Here is a 20,841-nt window from a genome sequence, read left to right as displayed (position 1 = left end):
GCAGGGGTGGGGAACCTTTTTTCTACCAAGGGCCATTTGGATATTTATAACATCATTCACGGGCCACACAAAATTATCAGCTTAAAAATTAGCCTGCTCTGTATGGTCAAACATTTACTTAACTCATCACTAATGCCTTGGCAGGGCCAGACCAAATGATTTCTTGTGTTTCCCACTCCCATTGCAAAGGCTGGTCCTGCTGTACAATATTACAGGATCATCTTTGTGGCTATTGAAACAGACGATTGTGGTAGAACTAGCATTGAAAGGGTATGACATTTAGGAGCTAAAATCTTCATAAAATGAAGGGGAGTCATTCAGGAGTTTGTTGGTGGTAAGTACAGTGCAGAGGAGTAATTGGCACCATAGTCTGAGACATGAGGTACAATGCTAGAGGCATCGAAGGAGCAGGAAAACGGAATGGATGCCGCCTGCCCCATTTTCTAATCCAGTGGTACAAAGCCCTGGGGCAGAGAGAGGGGCTGCTGCCTGAGAGGGTGGGTGGAAGAGGAAGAAGTGTCCGTAGGAGCGAGCCGGGTTCTGTAGATTAAGATGCAAAGGGAGTGTGCAAAGAGAAGAAGGGGATTCTAGGAGATTTTTGCTAATGACTAATCCTGAATTTCAGAGGAAGGAGTGGGAGGATGTTAGTGGCTGGGATAGGGTCAGGGAGAGGGTGAGAGCACTCAGCCAATAATTAAACCAAAGCGTGATAAGCAAACTCCCCTAATTGGAAATGTGAATAGGTCCTCAGCCAAAGAACACATCCCTACACATCTCCAGCTAACGTGACCCAAACTAGAATGTTCTGGCCCCTCCTTGGAAATGGCATTAGGGAAATTGCTGTGGGGAATCACTGGAAGAACAGTCAATAGCTTATTTCCTTGAGTATTCCTTGATTTGCCCACTTTGCATCTTATTGCAAACCACCACTGCTTCTCGTAGGACAAGTATATTGTTCATCCCTGCAAATATAATATACTTATATGTATAGTCCATTAACCTAGCCTTAGGATTCGTTTTCAAAACCTAGACACTGAAAATATATCGAGTGCTTATAGTGCCCGGCCTTTGTAAGCTCCGTGCATGTACGTTGTTGAATCCTCACAGCAGTCCTGGGAGGTAGTCACTCCTAGGCTCTGTTGTGTTATTTTTTTAGTAGTGAGCAAATTTAGAGCTAAGTCCAATGTCTCGTCCAAGTGGCAAGCCCGGGTAGACGTGCGGAACCCCGAGAGCCTGCTGGAACCCCAGGGGTCACTGTGGGCCAGGAGCCATGGATGCAGTTTGCCTTCACAACATTTGTCCAGATCTGCTCCGCTTATAAACTTGAGAACTCGACAAAGAGGAGCCCTTGGCTCATCCAGATGAAGAGGAGGGATGCCTCGTGATTTCTTACAAATCCAGAATAAATTCCCGGAAACTGAACTGGTGTAGGTGATTTTCTTGCTTACTCTGTGTCGAATACATATTTGAACCAGAAGTGAGAATGGATAGAATACCCGTACTCCTCACAGCTGTACAAATACACTTTGAAAATATAATCAGAGGGAGAAGGTGGGGCCTGTGGGGGGATGTGTGGACATGGGAGGAAGGGCAGGGCAAGAGGAGGGGTCGGGGGAGAGAAGGCTGCCAGCATCTGTTTCTTTCTTTTTATTTTTATCTCATCCCCCTCCTCCCTTTTCATCTCTCCTCTGGAATGAAATATTGGGAGGTATTGAGGTGAATACTAATCACTATCAATCTGTAATATACCCTTGTGGCACTCCGAAAAATAAACCTCTGCTACCATAAGAGTTATTTCAGATTAACAAAGATTAATTGACTTTGGCTGCACCCTTAATTAAAGAGGGTCGGCAGAGAAGCATTTGAAAAGAAAGCACTTGACGAAAACTGGGAAGGAAAAAAAAAATCTTAGCAGCTTAATTCCAGTCAGTAGCACTGGAGCCCTTGAGTAGAATGAAGATAAAAATAGTCGTGCCTTGGCCCTCTTCTCGCAATCAGCTGCTGGATTTTAAGTGGGAGTCGCTTTGCCAAGATATTGTGTTTTATAGTTTTGTATAAAATTTTTACAGTGTGGGAAAAGGGGTATATTATTGATTATAGAATTTACAAGACACAGAACTGTAGTGATGTGTTATGTTTCTTTGACTCCTAAACAGTTTCTCAAGTTAATAAGAATGAGGCTTACAGACTCGAGAAAGTAAACTCTCCACATTTTACAAGCTTAGCTCTAGAGATCGAAGAGTGATTTAGGTGAATCACTTGATATATCTTTGTTGACAACCCATGACCATTTATGCCAATATAAGTATAGATCTGTGTCACCCAAAGAAAATATTTTGAATTTTATGGGCTATTTTAGTCAGAGATTTATGGGTGTGTGTGTGTGTGTCTGAGTTGTTTTCTGAGCATAATACATTGGTGCATCATAAGTTTGCTCACACACATTAAATTGACTTACAGCACGTTGCTGGCTGTGTAACCTGTTTATATTTCATATAAAATGATACCATCAGTAGAGAGTCTTCACCTTCTCTTTATAAATTATTATTAGCAGGAAAATGAGCTTCTCCTCTTGTGGCCCTCATCTATTTCATGTTTAAACTCAAAAGCCACCATTCTGTTTAATTTTTTTTTTATGAGGAAATTGGAGATTGTACCATTTTCATCCAGAGAGATCAAATAGGCTCCTGTATGTTATTAACCCTAATGGCTTTCAGGGAGGAAGCACAGGCCGGCGGGGGAATTAGTATTTTAAGCCTCTATTTAGGGGGGAAATTATAGAGAACGTACATCCTCCGTTCCAGCCCTCAGGTCCCAGGGTGAGTAACGACTCCCGCAGTTGAATTTTCTCTGGCCCTTTTTTTCATGATTCTTCGGGGCCCGTTCTGTACGGGGATTTCTGGTTGTGTGATTCTTGGCAGAGTCGTGTTCACTGAAGGGAACCTTACCCGGCCCACTCTTTGTTTTCCTCCGAGGCCACACTTGGAGGGGTAGCTTTTCAAAAGGGAAAAGCGCTGTAAGAGGGCCCGGGGCGTGTGCAGGGGCTCTCTGTGGAGACATCAATTGCACACAGATGAGGCGCTTCCTGGAGGAAGTGCCATGTGGACTAATGAGGCTCAGACGTCCTGGGGGGTGGAGGAGGGGGCAGCTTCATACACAGCCGGGGGAGGACTGTGCGGGGCTGTGCATTGTGCATGGAGTGTGCTGAGTACCTTTCTTTCTTTCTTTAATATATTTTTATTGATTTCAGAAAGGAAGGGAGAGAGAGATAGAAACATCAATGATGAGAATCATGGATTGGCTGCCTCCTGCACGCCCCCTACTGGAGATCGAGCCCGCCACCCGGGCATGTGCCCTGACCCAGAATGGAACCATGACCTCCTGGCTCATAGGCTGACGCTCCACTCCCAGCCACTCCGGCTGGGCTGTTCTGAGTAACTTTAAAAGATGCCGCCGACCCAGCTGAGGCCTCACTCCTCGCGGCCTCTGGGCCTTGCTTTGCCGGAGGCGTTTCAGGAGCTTGTCTGGGCTCCAGGTGGTGTTGCGCAGGATGGCCTGGGCCGTCACGATCAGTTTCTACCTGGCGGCCACTCCAGACAGGGCTGTAGATGAGGGCGGGGCGTCCTGCCAGGTCCCCCGTTTTCTCGGGTGAAGGGTGAAGCTCATTTGTCTCTTATCCAACACCTGCATTTTCCTGGACAGCGCTGTTGGCTCCTGGAGACACCTGTTCCACGTTGGTGGCCTCGAGACACCGGAGCCTGTGACGGTGGTGTTTCAGTTACACATGAAAGCCAGGGCGGAGGAGAGGGAGTAGTGTTCACAGTCAGCAGTGGCCACGGGCAGGATGGAAACTTCCGCGGCCCACTCGTTCTCGCTCTCCCTGCTTTCATCCCAGCCCACGGTTCTCACAGTTCCCGAGCAGCAGGCGGGCCTCGGAAGTTCATGGAGGCCTGTCCTCTCCTGCCAGCATTTTCCTTAACCCAGTCGATTCCTTAGACATCATCCTCACAGCAAATGTCCCGAGGGCTGGGACTCCTGCAGTCCCTTCCTACCTGCCTTTCTGCATTTTTGATAGCCTTGATAGGCAAGCATTTTTTCCTTAGGCTAAAACCTTTTGTGCTTTTAATTAAATGAGTTTTCTTCCCCCGCCCTCCCTCATGGTGGAGAGCAGCCGGACATCATCTAGACCCCACTCCCTTCATCCCAACTTCCCCAATGACTTAGCCCGCCTCTGTCAAACATCACTTCTAGGTCCCTATTCTGTACTCCTGTTACCCACCAGGGACCCCTTTTTCTTACATATTTCCCCTGGAACTGCGGCCTCTGTTCTTGTATAATAAGATTTATACAAGAGTCAGGGAAGAAAAGAGAGTTTTCTTGTTAAGTGCAGATAAATTAGCCCATTTAAGTGGACTTTCCCCCTCATTTTCTGTGCTGTGAGGGAAATAGTTCATCATCTGGAGATAAGGATTGGAAAGAGACTATGATCTCATAATAAAAACAAACCTCCTCTCAAATAAAATCAAAATTAAAGGTATTCTCCAAATTACTCAGCTTAGCTGGCCCAACTTCAGTTTGATGTATGTAGTGTGTGATTAATAAAGTACTTTTAAAGTTGATACCAGATCATCCATTCTCTCCTTTTTGTCTAAAGTGACAGTAGAGAGCCATTTCTCCAGCAGCTGGCTGCCCGAACCCCTCCTCTCGCTTCCTTGGTTGTACCTAGAGTTCCCTTTCCCGTGTTGGGTATAAAGTGATGAGCAGCAGTGCCTGTGAGGGGAGCACTTACCCTTGACCTCTACCAACCTTTTGGCCATACTCTTCCTCCCGCCTTTTTTCTATTTCCCACTTTCTAGGTGGGTTGCTGTACTTCCGTGTAGATCAGTGATGGTGAACCTTTTGAGCTCGGTGTGTCAGCATTTTGAAAAACCCTAACTTAACTCTGGTGTCGTGTCATATATAGAAATTTTTCGATATTTGCAACCATAGTAAAACGAAGACTTATATTTTTGATCTTTATTTTATATATTTAAATGCCATTTAACAAAGAAAAATCAACCAAAAAAATGAGTTCGAGTGTCACCTCTGACACACGTGTCATAGGTTCGCCATCACTGGTGTAGATGTTTCGGGAACCTGACGCACTGTAGACCACCACAGGCGTTGTGCCGTGTAGGAGAAATAGCTGTAATGTCTTCCGCACATCGGCAGCTTATGGTGACACCCGGTCCGTGGCTCTGAGAGGAATCCGTACTGCTTCTGTGGTAGGAGGGGTTAGGTGGCACGAGGCTGGTACCTAAAACATAGGTTTTCCCCATTAAATCTTCTTATCTCTGATTTGGGTGTCTCTTGTCTGAGTTTACAGGGATATTTTTATGGCTATACAGAGATTTTAGTAAAACTAAGTTGCTCTGGGACAGGTTGAGTGCATTCATTAGGTTGGGCCAATGAAGCAGGCCATAGATACAGTACAAGCTTCAGTTACGTTAGGTCTGTTTTATTCGTAGGTGATATGGTATGAAATATTGCCACGTATCAATACATACCATGTTCAGATGCTTTCTCCCTTGAAAATTTAAGAGGGAATTATTATTTCCATTAGTTGATTGCTATTATTGCTCTATTTAATTGGCCTGTCTTGATATCTCATACCCTTTGAATGTTTTCTTTAATGCAACAGGGAAATTATCTAAATCCAGACATCTACCTTAGAATAGGAATGCTTTGGGAGCGGGCACTTTTCCTTAGTCTAGAAAAAAGGATTAAGGAATTACTATTTTTTTTCTATAAGACATAGAGGTCAGAAAAGATTTAGTTTCGGTCAGATGGGTTTTGCCTGGTCTTCACTATCATTTTAAATAGTTTTTTGTCACGTATTTTGTTGCTGTGTATTTCCAGAAGATGTGATGCACACAATTTCAAGTGTAACTATGATGTGTGATATATATATATATATATATATTTTTTTTTTTCTCCAAACAGAAGCTTTTTTTATTAGGGATACTTTCAAATTATCTGCTTGTTAATCTTTCAAAACAAATTGTAGTTATCATGACTAGGTTTTTATAGACCTGGCTTTTCTCAGGTATAATTACTAGTTCTATGCTATTGTTCTTTGAAAGTTACCTTTTAAAAAGTTGTGGTCTCAACATTAGTACTTAGGTCTTATTCACTGTTTTTCTCCCTGCATTTATTTTCTACGGGACTTGGCATGAAAGGGCTCAATAAAAGTTTTACAACTGAATGAATAATTAATAAAAAAATAAATACGCTCTTTCTAAGACCCAGCCCTCTTTTAAGATGTGATTGGATCCTAACCCGTGGCACACGTGTTCGAGTTCATGTGTGGTCGCGGATTTAAGGTTTTCTTTATGAGAACAGTATTAAAACTATTGTGTGTGTCAGGATTATTTCTATAGATCACTGTGTTGATGTGAGAGCATCTAGTATGAGTTTTCAGAAACTTGGAAAGGGGGTCGTTGGAGGGGGGACTGATAGAAATGAGATTGACCCCAGGAGGCCCCTCTCCCTGCCTCGGTTGCACCTTTGAACACCAGTGGCCTCAGGTAGCCTGTTACTCACTGTGCAGCCTAGTGAGACTCACAGATCCCTTTGTGGGAGTGACTATGTTATGCAACATCCGGTCTGTTTGGTGGTTCTGTCCCCACACAGCTCCTGCTATTCCAAGTAAGCATCGCGATGTCTAAATTTGACTCTAAATTTATTTTTATTTCGGTCTGCAAAGCCTCTAAACTGTGTCTGTCCTCTTACAATAAGGCGGTGAGTCAGGACAGCAGATCGGCAGTTACTGGCAGGCCCTGCGTCTTCCACTGACTCGCATAGGACGTTCTGTGCTTCAGTTTCCATATTTGCCCGAATGGACTCCAGGGTAGTTTAAACATTTTCAAAATAGGGCTTCCGTTTTCGAAGTGAGCCTGGGGTGGAGGGGTGGGGATGGGCTAGAAAAGGGGTACATGGGGCTGGGGGAAAGGGGGCATATGTAATACTTTGAACAATGAAGATTTTTAAAAGTCAATAAATAAATTCACCTTTTATGTGTGCGTTTCCATAATGAAAAACTGTTTCGCTGACCTCCCCTTCCGTGAATTCTTATTAAAAACAGTGATTGAAAGTTAACTTTAAAACGTGTTCAGGTAAATTTAATGGAAATAAAATGGGACACTTTAGTTTAACCAGCGTTTATAGATCTACGTGTATAGATCTGTACATACATCGTCCCTGAGTTGCGGAGCCTGTGGGTGGTGAGGCAGACACTTGCCCACCTGGGACTGTGGTGAATTCGGACACTAAGTTTCGAGGGAACATGATTCAGGGAGGAGTAAGCCCACCTCAGAGACTGGGGTGGTCAGGAAAGTTTTGGGGGAGGCTGTGTGAGTTGGGTCCGTCAAGATGAGTTTGTCCAGTCATCTGTTGAAGGTCACTTGGGTCGTTTCCATGTGCTGGCTCTTGTCAGTAATGCTCAGTGGTACATATAGACAGTGCAATACTACTCGGCCATAACAAAGATGAAACATTGTCATTTGCAATGACATGGATCGATCTTGAGGGTATTATACTAAGGGGAATAAGTCAGAAAAGGGACAAGAACCATATGATTTCACTCACATGTGAGATATAAAACAAAAAGCAACAAGTGAACCAAAAAGAAAGCACCAAACATACCTCATAGCCACAGACAGCAGAATGGTGGTTACCAGGGGAGAGGGAGGAGAGGGAGAGGGGGTCAAGAAATGGAGGCAGAGGAAACCAGACTGCTTGGTGAGGACACAGTAGAGAATACAGATGTTTATTATAAAGTCGTACACTTGAAAATTATATAATGTTATTAACCAATGTTACCTCAACAATTTTTAAAATATATTTTTATTGATTTTATAGAGGAAGGGAGAGGGAGAGAGAGATAGAAACATCAATGATGAGAGAGAATTATTGATTGGCTCCCTCCTGCACCTGAGGCATGTGCCCTGACCAGGAATCAAACCGTGACCTCCTGGTTCAGAGGTGGATGCTCAACTACTGAGCCACGCCGGCCAGGCTTACCTCAATAAATGTAATTTTAAAAGTGAGTTTGCCAGGTAGAGAGATGGAGAAAGGGTACACGGAAAAGGGACAGTCAGAACAATTGCAGCAAATGCAGCAAGTGTATGTGTTCAGGGAATCCGGCCGGGTCTCTGGTGGCTGGATCAGAGAGGGTGGGAATGGGAGGAGGGGGGCGACCAAGATGTGAGTCTCGAAGGAGAGACAGAGTCAAGATTGCCCTCTGAGCCCGCCCTTCTTTGTGTCTCAAGCTCAAGGTCCAAGGCCTCTTGCACACCTGCCAGTGGGTTAGTAATGAGATGGGAGGGAACGGCACCATCCCCTCTCCTAGCACCCAACTTTAAACGTATGAGCTCTAACCCGTATTTTCCAGCTCAGCCACATTTTCAAGATGAACGGGGAGTGAACAAGAGGAGAGAGAGGGGCAAGCTGGAGACCCTGAGGACAGAGGCCGAAATCCAGGCCTGCTGGAACCCAGGCGCCAGCCTCTCCGCCTTCACGCCTTTCCCAGGATCTCCTGTCACCCTCCACCTCACTTTGCTTCCAAACAGACCATATTGGAGGAGGGCTTTGGGAGTCTGAGAGTGAAAGAACGGAGAAGCAGATGAGCAGCAAATACCAAGGATCCCATCAACGGCTTGGATTTAAAAGGAGCAAATTAGCTTTGCACTATGCTTGTGGCTTGCCGAGTTTGGGCAGTCAGGCCATATGTACTCAGAAATAGGGTTCCTGTCGCTTCAGAATTGTGTTCCTCATCCGTGTGTCCACCACAGAGGAGCAGGCAGTCCTGTGGGGCGTGGAGGGATAGACCCTGGCATTCGTGTTGTGCTGGCGCCAGTGCACGGTCAGGAGAAAGCGCACCTTCTGTTCGGAATGTCGAGGAGGTGTCCCTCTCTAAGCTGCCCGTGCGTGTGGGATGCTCACTGGATAGAACATCTGTCCGAACCCTTCAGTTTCCTGGCTCCCGGGGCAACTCCGTGTACAGGGATTTCCCCAGGTCCTTGCTTTAACATTCATTTTCTTTGGCTTGGATTTCAGAGGCCAAACTCAGTCCCTTAGATAAATATTCAGGCAACTGTTTAAAATAAACCCTCTGTTATTTATTTATCATGTCTGTTATTGAGAAAGCGACAAGAATAAGTCCAAGTGGAAACCATGTGTTCTGTCAGAAGGTAAATCTGCGAGAACCTGCACAGTCCAACGACACAGTGTTTTTAGAGTGAGCCACCCTCAGCACATCCATGGCAAAAGAGTGGTTCATGCCAGACACGCCCAGCTCAACAGCCATGTTGTCAAGGCGTACACGCAGGCGTACCCTTGGCAATCTAGGGACTCATTACACTGTGCCTCACCCATGTTTCTCTTTCTTTTTTCCCCTTAAACGTGTTTTTTTAAAATTATTATTTATTTATTTCAGAGAGGAAGAGAGAGATAGAGACATCAATGATGAGAGGGAATCATTGATTGGCTGCCTCCTGCACGCCCCCCACTGGGGACCGAGCCTGCAACCTAGGCATGTGCCCTTGACCAGAATCGAACCCAGGACCCTTCAGTCCGCAGGCTGCCGCTCTAACCACTGAGCAAAACCCGCTAGGGCAAAAGTGATTTTAACCCAAAGGAACACTCCCTTATAGATTTTATGTCCTATTACATTTACGTTCTTTAAGATTCTACAATGATTTTTTTGTTTTGTTTTTGTTTAAAAAATATATTTTATTGATTTTTTTACATAGGACTAAATCCCAGAAAGAAGGGTTGGAGAAAAAAGTTCCTAGGTAGTAAAGGAATTCTTGTAATCCTTCCCCGGGGTCTTGGAAGGTCAGATAAAGCAGACTAGAGCTGGTTTAGAGGAAAATGAATCGCCTTGGGGGGAAACTTCATAGTATTTCTTGACATTGTTTCAGTTTTATGGTCCTGCCTTCCATCTGAAGTTCTAGACCCCAAGTTGAACAAAATCTTTCTTTGGAAGCACTGTGTGCATACATGCGCATCACCATTAGCACCACGAATTTAATACTGAATTTAAACCAGACTCTGCAGCACATGTGGTGATGCTGAAACGGGTATCATGATGCAATGGTCTCCTGAGTCGCAGAGAAATAGAGTGAGTTGAGTTGTAAGGTAGGTGTCTGCCGCCCTCAGGAAGGCAACCGCTGATGGTCCGATGCTTATGGGAGCATCGGAAAACATAGCGGGCACGAGGCTGTAACTACACGCACACCATGAAGCGGCGGGTGGTGTTTGATCCTGCTGCGTTGATGTTTACCTCAGAAATACTTATGAAGAATATCATTTCCCAAGAAAACTGGTAAATTTGTTTAGATGTCCAGAAGTCAGAAGCACTCTCATATTTTCCATAAAGTCCCTAAAATCCATTGGATTATCCTTTTCAATTAACCAGTACATTTCCTTTTTTTTTTTGATGGAAATACTACTCTAAGAATGCAAGAGTAATAAAACGTATTTGCTAATGCCCACTCTACGTCTGGCTAGGCTTCTATCACACTCGTTTAGGTCTGGCCAACTGGTGGTTATTTCTAATATTTCTGAACAAGTAAGCTTTGTGAGAGTGTTACCAAGTCCTCCTCCAGCTGTCATTTCAAGGAGAGAAGCGAGGAGCCTGTGGTTTATGCCAACGGTGTTTTAAAATGTTTCTTAACTGGAACAGTTAGACTGTTTTGAGGAAACATTTCATTGGTATCAAACAGAAACGGTTGCCTGATCTTTAGTTCAAGGACTTCTCGCACTATCTCCATGGGCAAGTCCTTTTGCTACTTCAACCGCACCATCTCCTGGGCCGGTCATTCTCGCTGACGGCTGTCGATTTTCTCATGTTGGGGCTGAGTGCGTTGTTCCCTGGGCCCCAGTCGCCTCCTGTGTCAGGACTGCCAGCGTGGTGCAGGGAAAGCAGCTGCTCTAGACGTTGCGTTGTGGGCATCAGCTCTCGGCATTGACGCCAGGTATTTTCAGTGGAAAAGGATGGGCGTGGCCTGGGGACCCAGCTCCTCTGTTCCCGTGGCTGTGTGACCAGGGGCAGGTGATCGAGCCTTTTCGATCCCCAGTTTTCTCTCTCCCGTTTGGAGGTAGTGCCTGTCCATCGGGCACGAAGCTGTGAGGAAGACATGAGATCACACGGGTTAAACGCCTGGCATTAGTAACCAACCATTATTTTATCGTCCGAAACGTGTTCCGTTTGGCTTGCTGATAGCTTCTGTACTGAAACGAAACTTGATGAATGCTTCTTTCCAAACATTGTCTGTGATGACCCACATTCCATTTCTGGGCAACATGCTCCTGAGTCCCTCCAAAGCTGCTGGGTGTTCGCAGCGCTGGGCCCCCGAGCGCTCCCGGGTCCGACCAGCATCGCTCCCATTCTCCCTTGTTTTCTGTGGTTTTGACACGAGGGTCAGCGTCCTCCTGCGCTGCTGTTCCTTGGAAAATTCTCGTGGATTAATGTCAACCCCGTTGTCCTTAGCAAGTCACATATTGAGCTTTTACCGCATGTCCTTACGTTATTTTCTTCCATCTCACTCCCTCTTGCCTCCTGCCTCTGACCCGTGTCTTCCTTCTGCCTGTCGCCATAGTGCTTCCTCACTGTGATTTTCCCAGTAACTCCTTCCCCCTCGTGTGCACAGGGCAGGGTCCACACTGCGCCCCTGCAGAGCCCCCCCCCCACTCCCCCGTGTTAACCCTCGTCCCTCCAGTAGGAGGGGTGAGGACAGAAAGACGTGCTCTAGCTCTCCCAGGTGTCAGAGGGCAGGCGGGGAGTGTGGGCCCGTGGGTCAGCCGTGCCAGCCAGTTAGTGGTTTTTCTGAAAAGCCGTCTTTTCTAAGGAGCGGTCTGTAGAGTGAGCATCAGGGAAGCTTGACTCGGGGACAAATGGCCAATCCTGTTGTCCTCTGCCCAGGGTTCCATGTTCTTGGAAATCATCATCTTCGCTTGACAGCTGGCACTTTGGATTTTATTTTTTTCCTTGTGCCACGTAACTTGGCCCCTAGGAGGGATGCACATGCCGTAGGAGGCCAGAGACTCTGTCGAAGGAGGGATGGAGGAATTATACTGCCTCCAAGGTTGATGGATTTAACGCACTTCCATGAATTTGGATTGTTTCTTCACAATACTGTGCATGGCCTCGTCTCCATGCTCAGAACTGCAGAGTCTCTACTGACCCCCAACTCTTGAGGGAGACGTTGTGATCCTTTCTGTGTCCATACAAGGGCCCTGTGACATGGGGATCATCATCAGTCAGGGGGTCAGAAGACGGAGGCCTGGAGAAATGGGACTGTGGCCTCACAGCTATTAAATGATCCCTTGTTTCAAAGGTAGTGGCTCTCCTTTGCACTCGCTCTTTTGCGTTATTTTAGGAATCCGTGTTCAGCTGGAGAAAAGCTCCCGGTTAATGACAGTGGATATAAAAGAAAAGGAATTCAAATTAGTAATACCCTTCTCTCTGTGTGTTTCCAGTTTGTGCCAAGCAGGTGCCCGACGAAGCATCTTGTACTCGGGATCCCAGTCTTCCTAACACGGCCGCGCCAAGCAAGCTGGTGTCTTCCTTCCAGCAACACACCAAGAAGGCTCTGAAGCAGGTGAGCCAGCGGCCTCGGGCCTCTGTCCCGTGCTTCTGCCCACGGAAGGCCACGCGTCTTGTGTGGGGAAAGTAAAGTAAATAAGAACATAGCAGCCAGAAGGCAATACACATGCCCGAATCCAACCCATACACATGCCCGAATCCAACCCCTTCCATAGTATTTAGTGCAGTCATTTCAATCTCGGCCCAAAGCTGCGAGAGACTTGTTTGAGGGAAAATGTGCCTGGAAACATATAAAAACTTGTATGAAGGCTTTTGTGTGTGTGATTCATAGTAAGCATGTTGGGTTCATCTTGCATGTTTTGAAAATAGCGTCTCTGTGTATTATCTCATGTTTATCTGAAAGTTGACATCAACAATAACAGAGGCCGGCCAGACATGGCTCAGTGGTTGAGCATCGACCTGTCAGTGGTTGAGCATCGACCTGTGAACCAGAAGGTCACGGTTTGATTTCCTGGTCAGGGCACATGCCCACATGGTGGGCTCGATCCCCAGTGGGGGCCATGCAGGAGGCAGCGGATCAATGATTCTCTCTCATCACTGATGTTTCTCTCTCTCCCCTCTCCCTTCCTCTCTGAAATCAATGCAAATATATATTAAAAAAGTCACAGATAGTTTCCTTCTCATTACTGAGATGCATTAAGTTACAAATGAGGAAAACAGTAATTGTGGCTTGCTCGCATGTAGAGTATGCGTCTTCAGTGAGCGTGGTTTGGTGCTGAATGGAGCTACCTTGGCATATCGTCCTGGTATCACATCAGCAGTCTTGACCTGTGTATCCTCGTCCAGAGATAGTGGTGAGAGGTGATGGCTACAAGGTCTGACATATTCTGGTTTCAATGTTTGCTACTCTGTCTGACTCTGGGCAAGCCACTTGTATTCTCCGCATCTCAAATCCTATTTCTAGAAAATGCAGGGATGATCTGAGGACTGAGCGAGGTGGTACACTGGCAGCACGTGGTCGAGTGGGTGTCCGCCCGCAGTAATCGCTCAGTAAGTGTCAGCCACGGCGGTCACACCGCCCCTGCTCCACTGTGCAGGGAAGGGAAGGAAGGATGCTGTGGTTAGATGGGGACCTTGTGCGATGCTCATCCTAACGATGTTACTGAGCGGAAGGCTCACACGTTTAACCCTGAATTCCTGGTTTTCCCCTGGGTGACGGCTTTACTCTGACATTTTTATTTGGATCCTTGAATGACGCCCTCTTCCACCTCACCTCTTGCTGACCCTTACCAAGTCTGGTGTCATTCTGGGGATACAGTATTTATGACAAGGAAAGAGACACCATGTTTGTAAATAAAGTTCAGCATTTCTTTAAAAGCTCCATCAATCATTTCTTTAAAAGTTCAGTCAATCTCTGGAGCTTCTTATATTCACATCCAATCTCCTAGGTTTAGACGGTCTCCACCTACTTTTCCTCTACTTCAAACAAAGCAACTTAATGCTGTTGTACTGAATTATATTACCTTTTATTCTATATGAATTATTGAAATTTGAAGTATTTCCATTCATTGGGATTATATCGATGGTAGTAACATAGGTCAAATAATCTTGCCATTTATATCCTTGCTCTTGGGAAATGGTTTAGACGCCAAAGAACAAAGTTGAATTTAGTGTTGAGGTCCCTTGTGATGAGGCTGAAATACAGGGTGGGTGATGGTAGGGAAACCTAGGAAGGGCTTATTCAGGTAATAAAATGCTGACCAGGACAGAGCAAAAGACACAAAACTGGGTGCTGGTTGTTGTAGCATTTAAGGAACATAGATGTGATCGTAAATGAAACTCATGCTTCTGAGGAGCAGTGATTGAGAAAATGTGCACCCCGTGAAGCCTTCCTGAGTGCGAATGGAGACGTGAAAACTCACATCTCTGCATTGTCAGGTCTCATTGCTTTTCACTCCCTTCATTTTGGTTTCATATCATCTGAACATTTTTTACAATGACTCAACTATCGCACAGCTCTGAGTTAGTGGTTTTTTGTGTTATTTTATTGCAGAGCATGTGTTCATGGGAAGTGACACTTGCTTGCTCAGGCTCTAAGCCTTGTCTTGAGAAAATCTATTGTGAAAACTTCTGAATGTCCAGAAAGCGCTATTTATCCATGTCTTAAAATGTCCTATTGTATAACCAAGTAACAAATGAGTCACCAGGGGAATATGGCCCGCTGTATAGCAGCTATGCTAATGTTTGATTAATAATCAAATTCCTATCAGAAATACATTTAGAAGAAAAGCTGTTCTTGCAGAATGTTGCTCAGATTCCCTGTAATTGCTGACTTTCTTCAGGCAGCATTTCACAAGCTGACTGAACACGAGGCTTTGTAAATTGTAGCAGCTCAGCGTGTACGCAGCTCACCTTTCTTTTGGAGAGTTGACTGGCCCTAGAGAAGTGGTGTAAGTGCATATGTTATACGTCGATAGATATCCCATGTTTGTGTTCTGTGTTTGCGAATGTGTGTTTTGTGGATATATTTACATGCACAAGTCATCATTTCATGAATGTAGGGCCAGCTGAATGACCCTCATAATCGCATCAGCCGACATTTACTTTTCTGAATCCTAGACACTGTGCTTTGCATTCCACATGCACTGTGCCGTTTAATCCTCATGCAGGTCCTTAAACGTAGGGACCAGCATCCCCATTTTTCAAATGAGGAAACTAAGGTCCAGAGACGTTAGGTAACTTGCCTAAGATCGTCCAGTGAGTAAATTTTGGTGATGACATTTCAGCCCAGAATCATCGTTGCAGATACTGCCCCTTAGTGCATACTGCCTTTTGGCATCTATATATAAAATAGAGAAATATGCTAATTAACCGGGACACCGTAACGGGTCAACCGGACAGGAGGAGGTTCCTTGCACAGAGTCGGGGGCAAGGCGGCAGGGACCTCCGCACGCCTGCGCTGGGGGAGGGCCTGATCAGCAGCGGCCTCGGCAGCTTCAAGGGCAGGAAAAAACACCACCACCAGAATCCAGTAGCTTTATACTCATAAATGTAAGTGAATCATAATAATGTAAAGCAAATATCCCCACAAAATAAGCCAGATAGAGTTCCCAGTCCTGAGCCCACGCCACCACCCCAGTCTGAAGTTGTAGCTGTGGAGGGTGGGTTTTTACTGGGCAGTACTGTGGACGGCAGTGTATCTATAAGCCGGTACTTACAGAGCCATGTACCCCTGGGCTACTGACATCGATCATTCTCCCTGTTCCTAAATACTTGGGACCCTGCTACTTCCTAATCATGGAAATGTTAGTTAGCATCGCATGTTGGGTGTAATCGCATGAATAATGAAGAAAGGGTAATGAAGAAAGATTAAGCTTTGGAAGTTTTTAAACAGAATCAAAGGAAAGCTTGAAGTAGGATGAGGTCTGCTGTGGGAGGTAACCTGGTGGCTCCCCCAGGTTTGGCTTCCGGCATTATTTAGGGTGTAGGATTTATTCATAAAGTTGCACATCCGGTTTCCCTCTTCACACCCCAAAGCAGATATATTCTTGGCATTTTGCTTTAGCTTTGTATATTTGACCAATACTGCGAAATTCCAAAGGTTATGTTGCCTGATAGCAGTTTCTGATGTTTAGCACACTAGCAACAATGCAAGTTGTTGGTGCCTGACACAGCCAGCTGTTTCGTGTGTGTGTGTGTGTGTGTGTGTGTGCGCGCACAGTGATTTTAGCATTTGCAGCATGTGATACTTTGAATTTCAGGGAAGGGCTTATTACATTCAGTGCATTCTTAAGTTACATTGTCAGTGTTGTTTTTCAACTAAAATAAAGCAGGCGTTACTTGTTTATGCAAAGCCAAGCTAATACAAGAGCCTCTGGCTTTAGGTTTTATTTTTCATTCGAGAAAATGAGAACTGTGTCATGTTTGCATAGTTATCTGACAGGCTTTCTGTTTACCAATTTAAATGTTTATCTAAAGCAAGCATGTCAAACTCGCAGCCCACGGGCCGCATGCCTCATTTATTTGGCTTGTGTTAGCCTTTGAGTTTGACATGCTTGATCTGAAGAGTTTCATGTCTCTTTTTTCAATTGAACTTATTGGAGGAGACATTGATTAATAAAACTATGCGGGTTCAGGTATACAGTTCTACATCATCTGTATTGTCTCTTGTTATAAGAGAATATTGGGGTGCACCTCTAGAGAAAAGCATGCCGAGTCAGCACCCTCTGGTTTCTTTCTTTCCACATCGATCTAAAACTGTAACTAATGTCTGGTGGGATCTTTCCTTTTCCTAGACTGGTTGAGCTCTGTTATGTGTCCTTGAAATAGTACATTTATTTCCAAGTTGTGGCCTGTAAATCTCTCTCATATGGACTAGTACCTGGAAGCATTTGACTTGGCAAGTCCAATAGACTGTAGTTTGGGCATGAGAACATTTACATGTGGGCAGCATGGTAGACTGCATTTACGCTGGCCATCTGCTTGTTTATTTAGGTTTTGATGCTGCTTCTTTCTGGGTTTGAAATTACAGGATTTAGAGTTGTTAAATAAGCTCTCCATTAGCATGTCAGTGGAGAGCTCAGGCTTGGGTAGTTAGGGGTGCCTTGGGGATATCATCCCCTAAAATGCATCTAGACTAATATAATAAGTAGCATGCGTGTCAAATAGAAGGGTATGCAGGTGGACCAGCAGGCCCCCGGGGCTAACTGAGACCCTTGGTGTGGAATAGAAAAAGCCCGCATCGCAGCCCCAAGTTGTCGCCACCGCAAAAATATTTCCCCTTCATGGCACCCCGTGCAGAGCTAACCTTCAAGGACCTGCTAAAGTGGCCTTCCTCATCCTACTTTCTTAATCTATTACATGGATTTCCAGGCTGTGGGATACCTAAACTTAGATGATTACAAGTTATATTGCATTTAACTTCTATTATATTTGTAATAATATAAAATAGAAACTTTTGTTCTGGGAATTGTAGCTAAAGCTCAAAGTTGAGGACAGTGGGATACAAGGGTACCTTGCTGTGAAGAGAGGTGCAGAGGCCCTACTGAGAGAAGGCAGTGGCTGCTGACCGCCCCAGAAGCCTGTATGCAAACAGCCTGAATGCAAACAGCTTGAATACAATAGCCTATATGCAAACAGCCTGAATACAAACAGCCTTTATACAAACAGCCTGAATACAAACAGCCTTTATACAAACAGCCTGAATACAAACAGCCTTTATACAAACAGCCTGAATACAAACAGTCTTTATACAAACAGCCTGAATACAAACAGCCTTTATACAAACAGCCTGAATACAACAGCCTGAATACAACAGCCTAAATGCAAACAACCTGAATGCAAACAGCCTGTATGCAAACAGCCTGAAAACAAACAGCCTGAATAAAACAGCCTGAATACAAACACCTCTGTGCATTTCCTATTTATACATCTTAGCAGCACTGTGTCTGTTTCACAGGGACATGTACCAGGTAATTTACTCAGCATTGCTCTGCTTGCGCACTCTTTCTCTGACTCTACACCTCGCCATTAACCACGGCACCCACAGTCTTTTTTAAAAATATATTTTTATTGATATCAGAGAGGAAGGGAGAGAAAGAAATATCACTGATGAGAGAGAATCACTGATTGGCTGCATCCTGCACGTGCCATAATGGGGATTGAACCTGCAAACCCAGCATGTGCCCTGGCCAGGAGTTGAACCATGATCTCCTGGTGCATAGGCCGACACTCAACCACTGAGCCACCCCAGCCAGGCATGGCACCCCACAGTCTTAACCAGGGCTCTGCACCCACAGTCTTAACCACCACACCCCACAGTCATCGCCAGGACTCTGCAGCAGCCGGTCCTCGACCAGGAGGGGGGTTACTACCTCCTTTGGGCATGGTCAGACTCATTTATTGGATGAGGTGAGAAGCATTGTTAATGGTGTCAAAGATCGGTGCCCTCAGGCTCACTGAGGCTCAGAACCATCTCTGTTTTGCCTGGCACATTGTTCAAAACCGGAAAACTCACCTAAACATCCTGAAAGTCCAGTTGTGTTGGTTCTCCTGAGCCGGTGCTGCCCCCTCCAGTGGGGTGTGTATCCCCACTCACTTCAGCCTCCCCTCTGTCACTGTCTTACCCCAGGCGGTGTGGTCCAAACAGTACTGCACATTTTTTCAAGGAATTGTGAGGACACACGCAGCCTCTACGTGTGAGTTGCAGAAACATGGTTATAAAACTTCCCACCCCCCAAAACACACACACACAGAAAACCAAAACCATGACTAGCTAGCTTCTTCACTTGCAGGATCTGTCCAAGAGACCGGCAATGTAAGACACACATTAATATGTATAATAATGCGAGGCCGGATTCACTACATGGCCTGCCTGGTGGACATGACAACGCCAGAGTTCTCTGGTCGGAGCCCGCCCAGACTCTCCTGAACATCTCGTTGGGGTCCGCATTGCTTCCCCCATCCTTCCACACCGACCTGCATGGAGGAGTCCTCCGTGTCCTGGTCCAATAAACCCCACTTGCTGGGAAGGGAACTGGACTCTTCCACGAGCCCAGCACCGCTCAGCCTACGATGCGGCGGATCTCGTGAATGTGGTCAGGATGCCCCTTCCTGTAGCTGAGCCCAGGTGCCCCTCAGTTTACCTGGGAGCCTGCTGTCCACTGTGACACACTCCCCAGTTGTTGCTTATTTGCCCCTAGAAAAGTTAATCGGGGTCCAACATAATGCTCGTGTTTTAGAGGTAAAACTAAAAAGTGTGCATACTTTCCATACACTTAAAACAGTCCTTTTTCTGTTGGGCAGTTAGTCACCTACAGGCACAAAGTGTTGCATATCAGTATTTTAAAAAATGTTATATTAAGGCCCGGCCAGCGTGGCTCTGGGATTGAACGTCGACCTATGGATGAGGAGGTCATGGTTCGATTCCCAGTCAGGGCACATGCCCAGGTTGCGGGCTTGATAGCCAGTGGGGGTTGTGCAGGAGGCAGCCGATCAATGATTCTCTCTCATCATTGATGTTTCTAGCTTTCTCTCACTCCCCTTCCCCTCTGAAATAAATAAAAATATATTTTTCTAAAACATTATATTAAGAAATATTGTTTAAATTTTTGAGTAGGAAATACATGTTCAGAAAGAAAATCATTGAAATAAGCACAATATTGATTAGCATTATTTTATCCCTACCTGGTTCCACCATGACTCTTTAAAATTAAAAATAGCTGTAGGTTTGGTTTAAAAAAATGTTTTGTTTTTGGTCAATTTTCACCCAAGCATATTTTTTCCACTTATTTATTTATGAGAGAGGGGAAGGGATGGAAGGAGAGAAACATCAATGTGAGAGAGACTCTGACTGAGGCTGGATAGCAAACCTGCAACCCAGGTACGTGCCGTGCCCTTAACCAGGAATCGAACCAAAACCCGAGACCCTTCAGTGCACACACCAAGGCTCTAGCCACTGAGCTACCGGCCAGGGCAGCTAAGGGTTTTCATTGTTTTTATACTATTATTGTTGTCATGGTTTCTTCTGATCCAACTACTAATTTTCCTATAATAGAGTCTTCTCAGCTCTAAAAATTGAGGGTGGAATTTTTATTACTTTAATTATTACCACCAGATGCTGTGAAAAGGCAGGCCATCTTTGACTTTATGATTCAGGCTGATGGGCCTATTTGTATTTTATCTCTTTCTCTCTTTTTTTCCAACCAATATTTTCCAAAATACACCTGACATCAAATGAATAGTTTTTAAATGCCTATTTGAACTGCCAAGGGAAACAGTTTAAATCTATGATGTAGAGCCTCCTAAAAACCTGTCACTCTTTGTTGATTTTATTGTTTTGTGGGTGTCTTACATAGTGGACAAAGATGGACTTAATTGTAATGGAAAGCACTGTGTTGCCTCACTCTGTTTTTTTATTGGATTGATGGTTTAATGTCCATAAATTGCTTTGTGTTCGTACATAAGGCTAGAGAGAGTTATGTATACACCTTGATGAAAAAGAGCAAATGTCTTAAATATTTTATAGCACGTGTGCTCTCATTAAATATATTATTGAGACGCCCGGCCGCCATGGCTCAGTGGTTGAGCATCAACCTATGAACCAGGAGGTCATGATTTGATTCCCAGTCAGGGTACATGCCCAAGTTGTGAGCTCAATTCTCAGTGGGGTGGGGGGTGCAGGAGGCAGCCAATCAGTGATTCTCTCATCATTGATGTTTCTATCTCTCTCTCCTTCTCCTTTCCTCTCCAAA

At 45.2% G+C, this 20,841-nt stretch overlaps 1 protein-coding gene across 1 annotated transcript in view; it reads left to right on the top strand.

The window, feature by feature from the left end:
* Positions 1–20,841, top strand: part of ASXL3 (additional sex combs like 3, transcriptional regulator) — a 136,505-nt gene that overhangs the window by 47,881 nt on the left and 67,783 nt on the right. Inside the window, exon 5 of the mRNA XM_023756401.1 lies at positions 12,523–12,644. Coding sequence (XP_023612169.1) covers positions 12,523–12,644 — 122 coding nt within the window. The remainder of the gene's footprint in view (positions 1–12,522; positions 12,645–20,841) is intronic.

Source organism: Myotis lucifugus, unplaced genomic scaffold, assembly GCF_000147115.1.
Source record: "Myotis lucifugus unplaced genomic scaffold, Myoluc2.0 scaffold_93, whole genome shotgun sequence".
In the NCBI taxonomy this organism is placed as follows: Eukaryota; Metazoa; Chordata; class Mammalia; order Chiroptera; family Vespertilionidae; genus Myotis; species Myotis lucifugus.
Note: the sequence above shows the minus strand (reverse complement) of the source record. Positions and strands in the feature narration are given on the sequence as shown.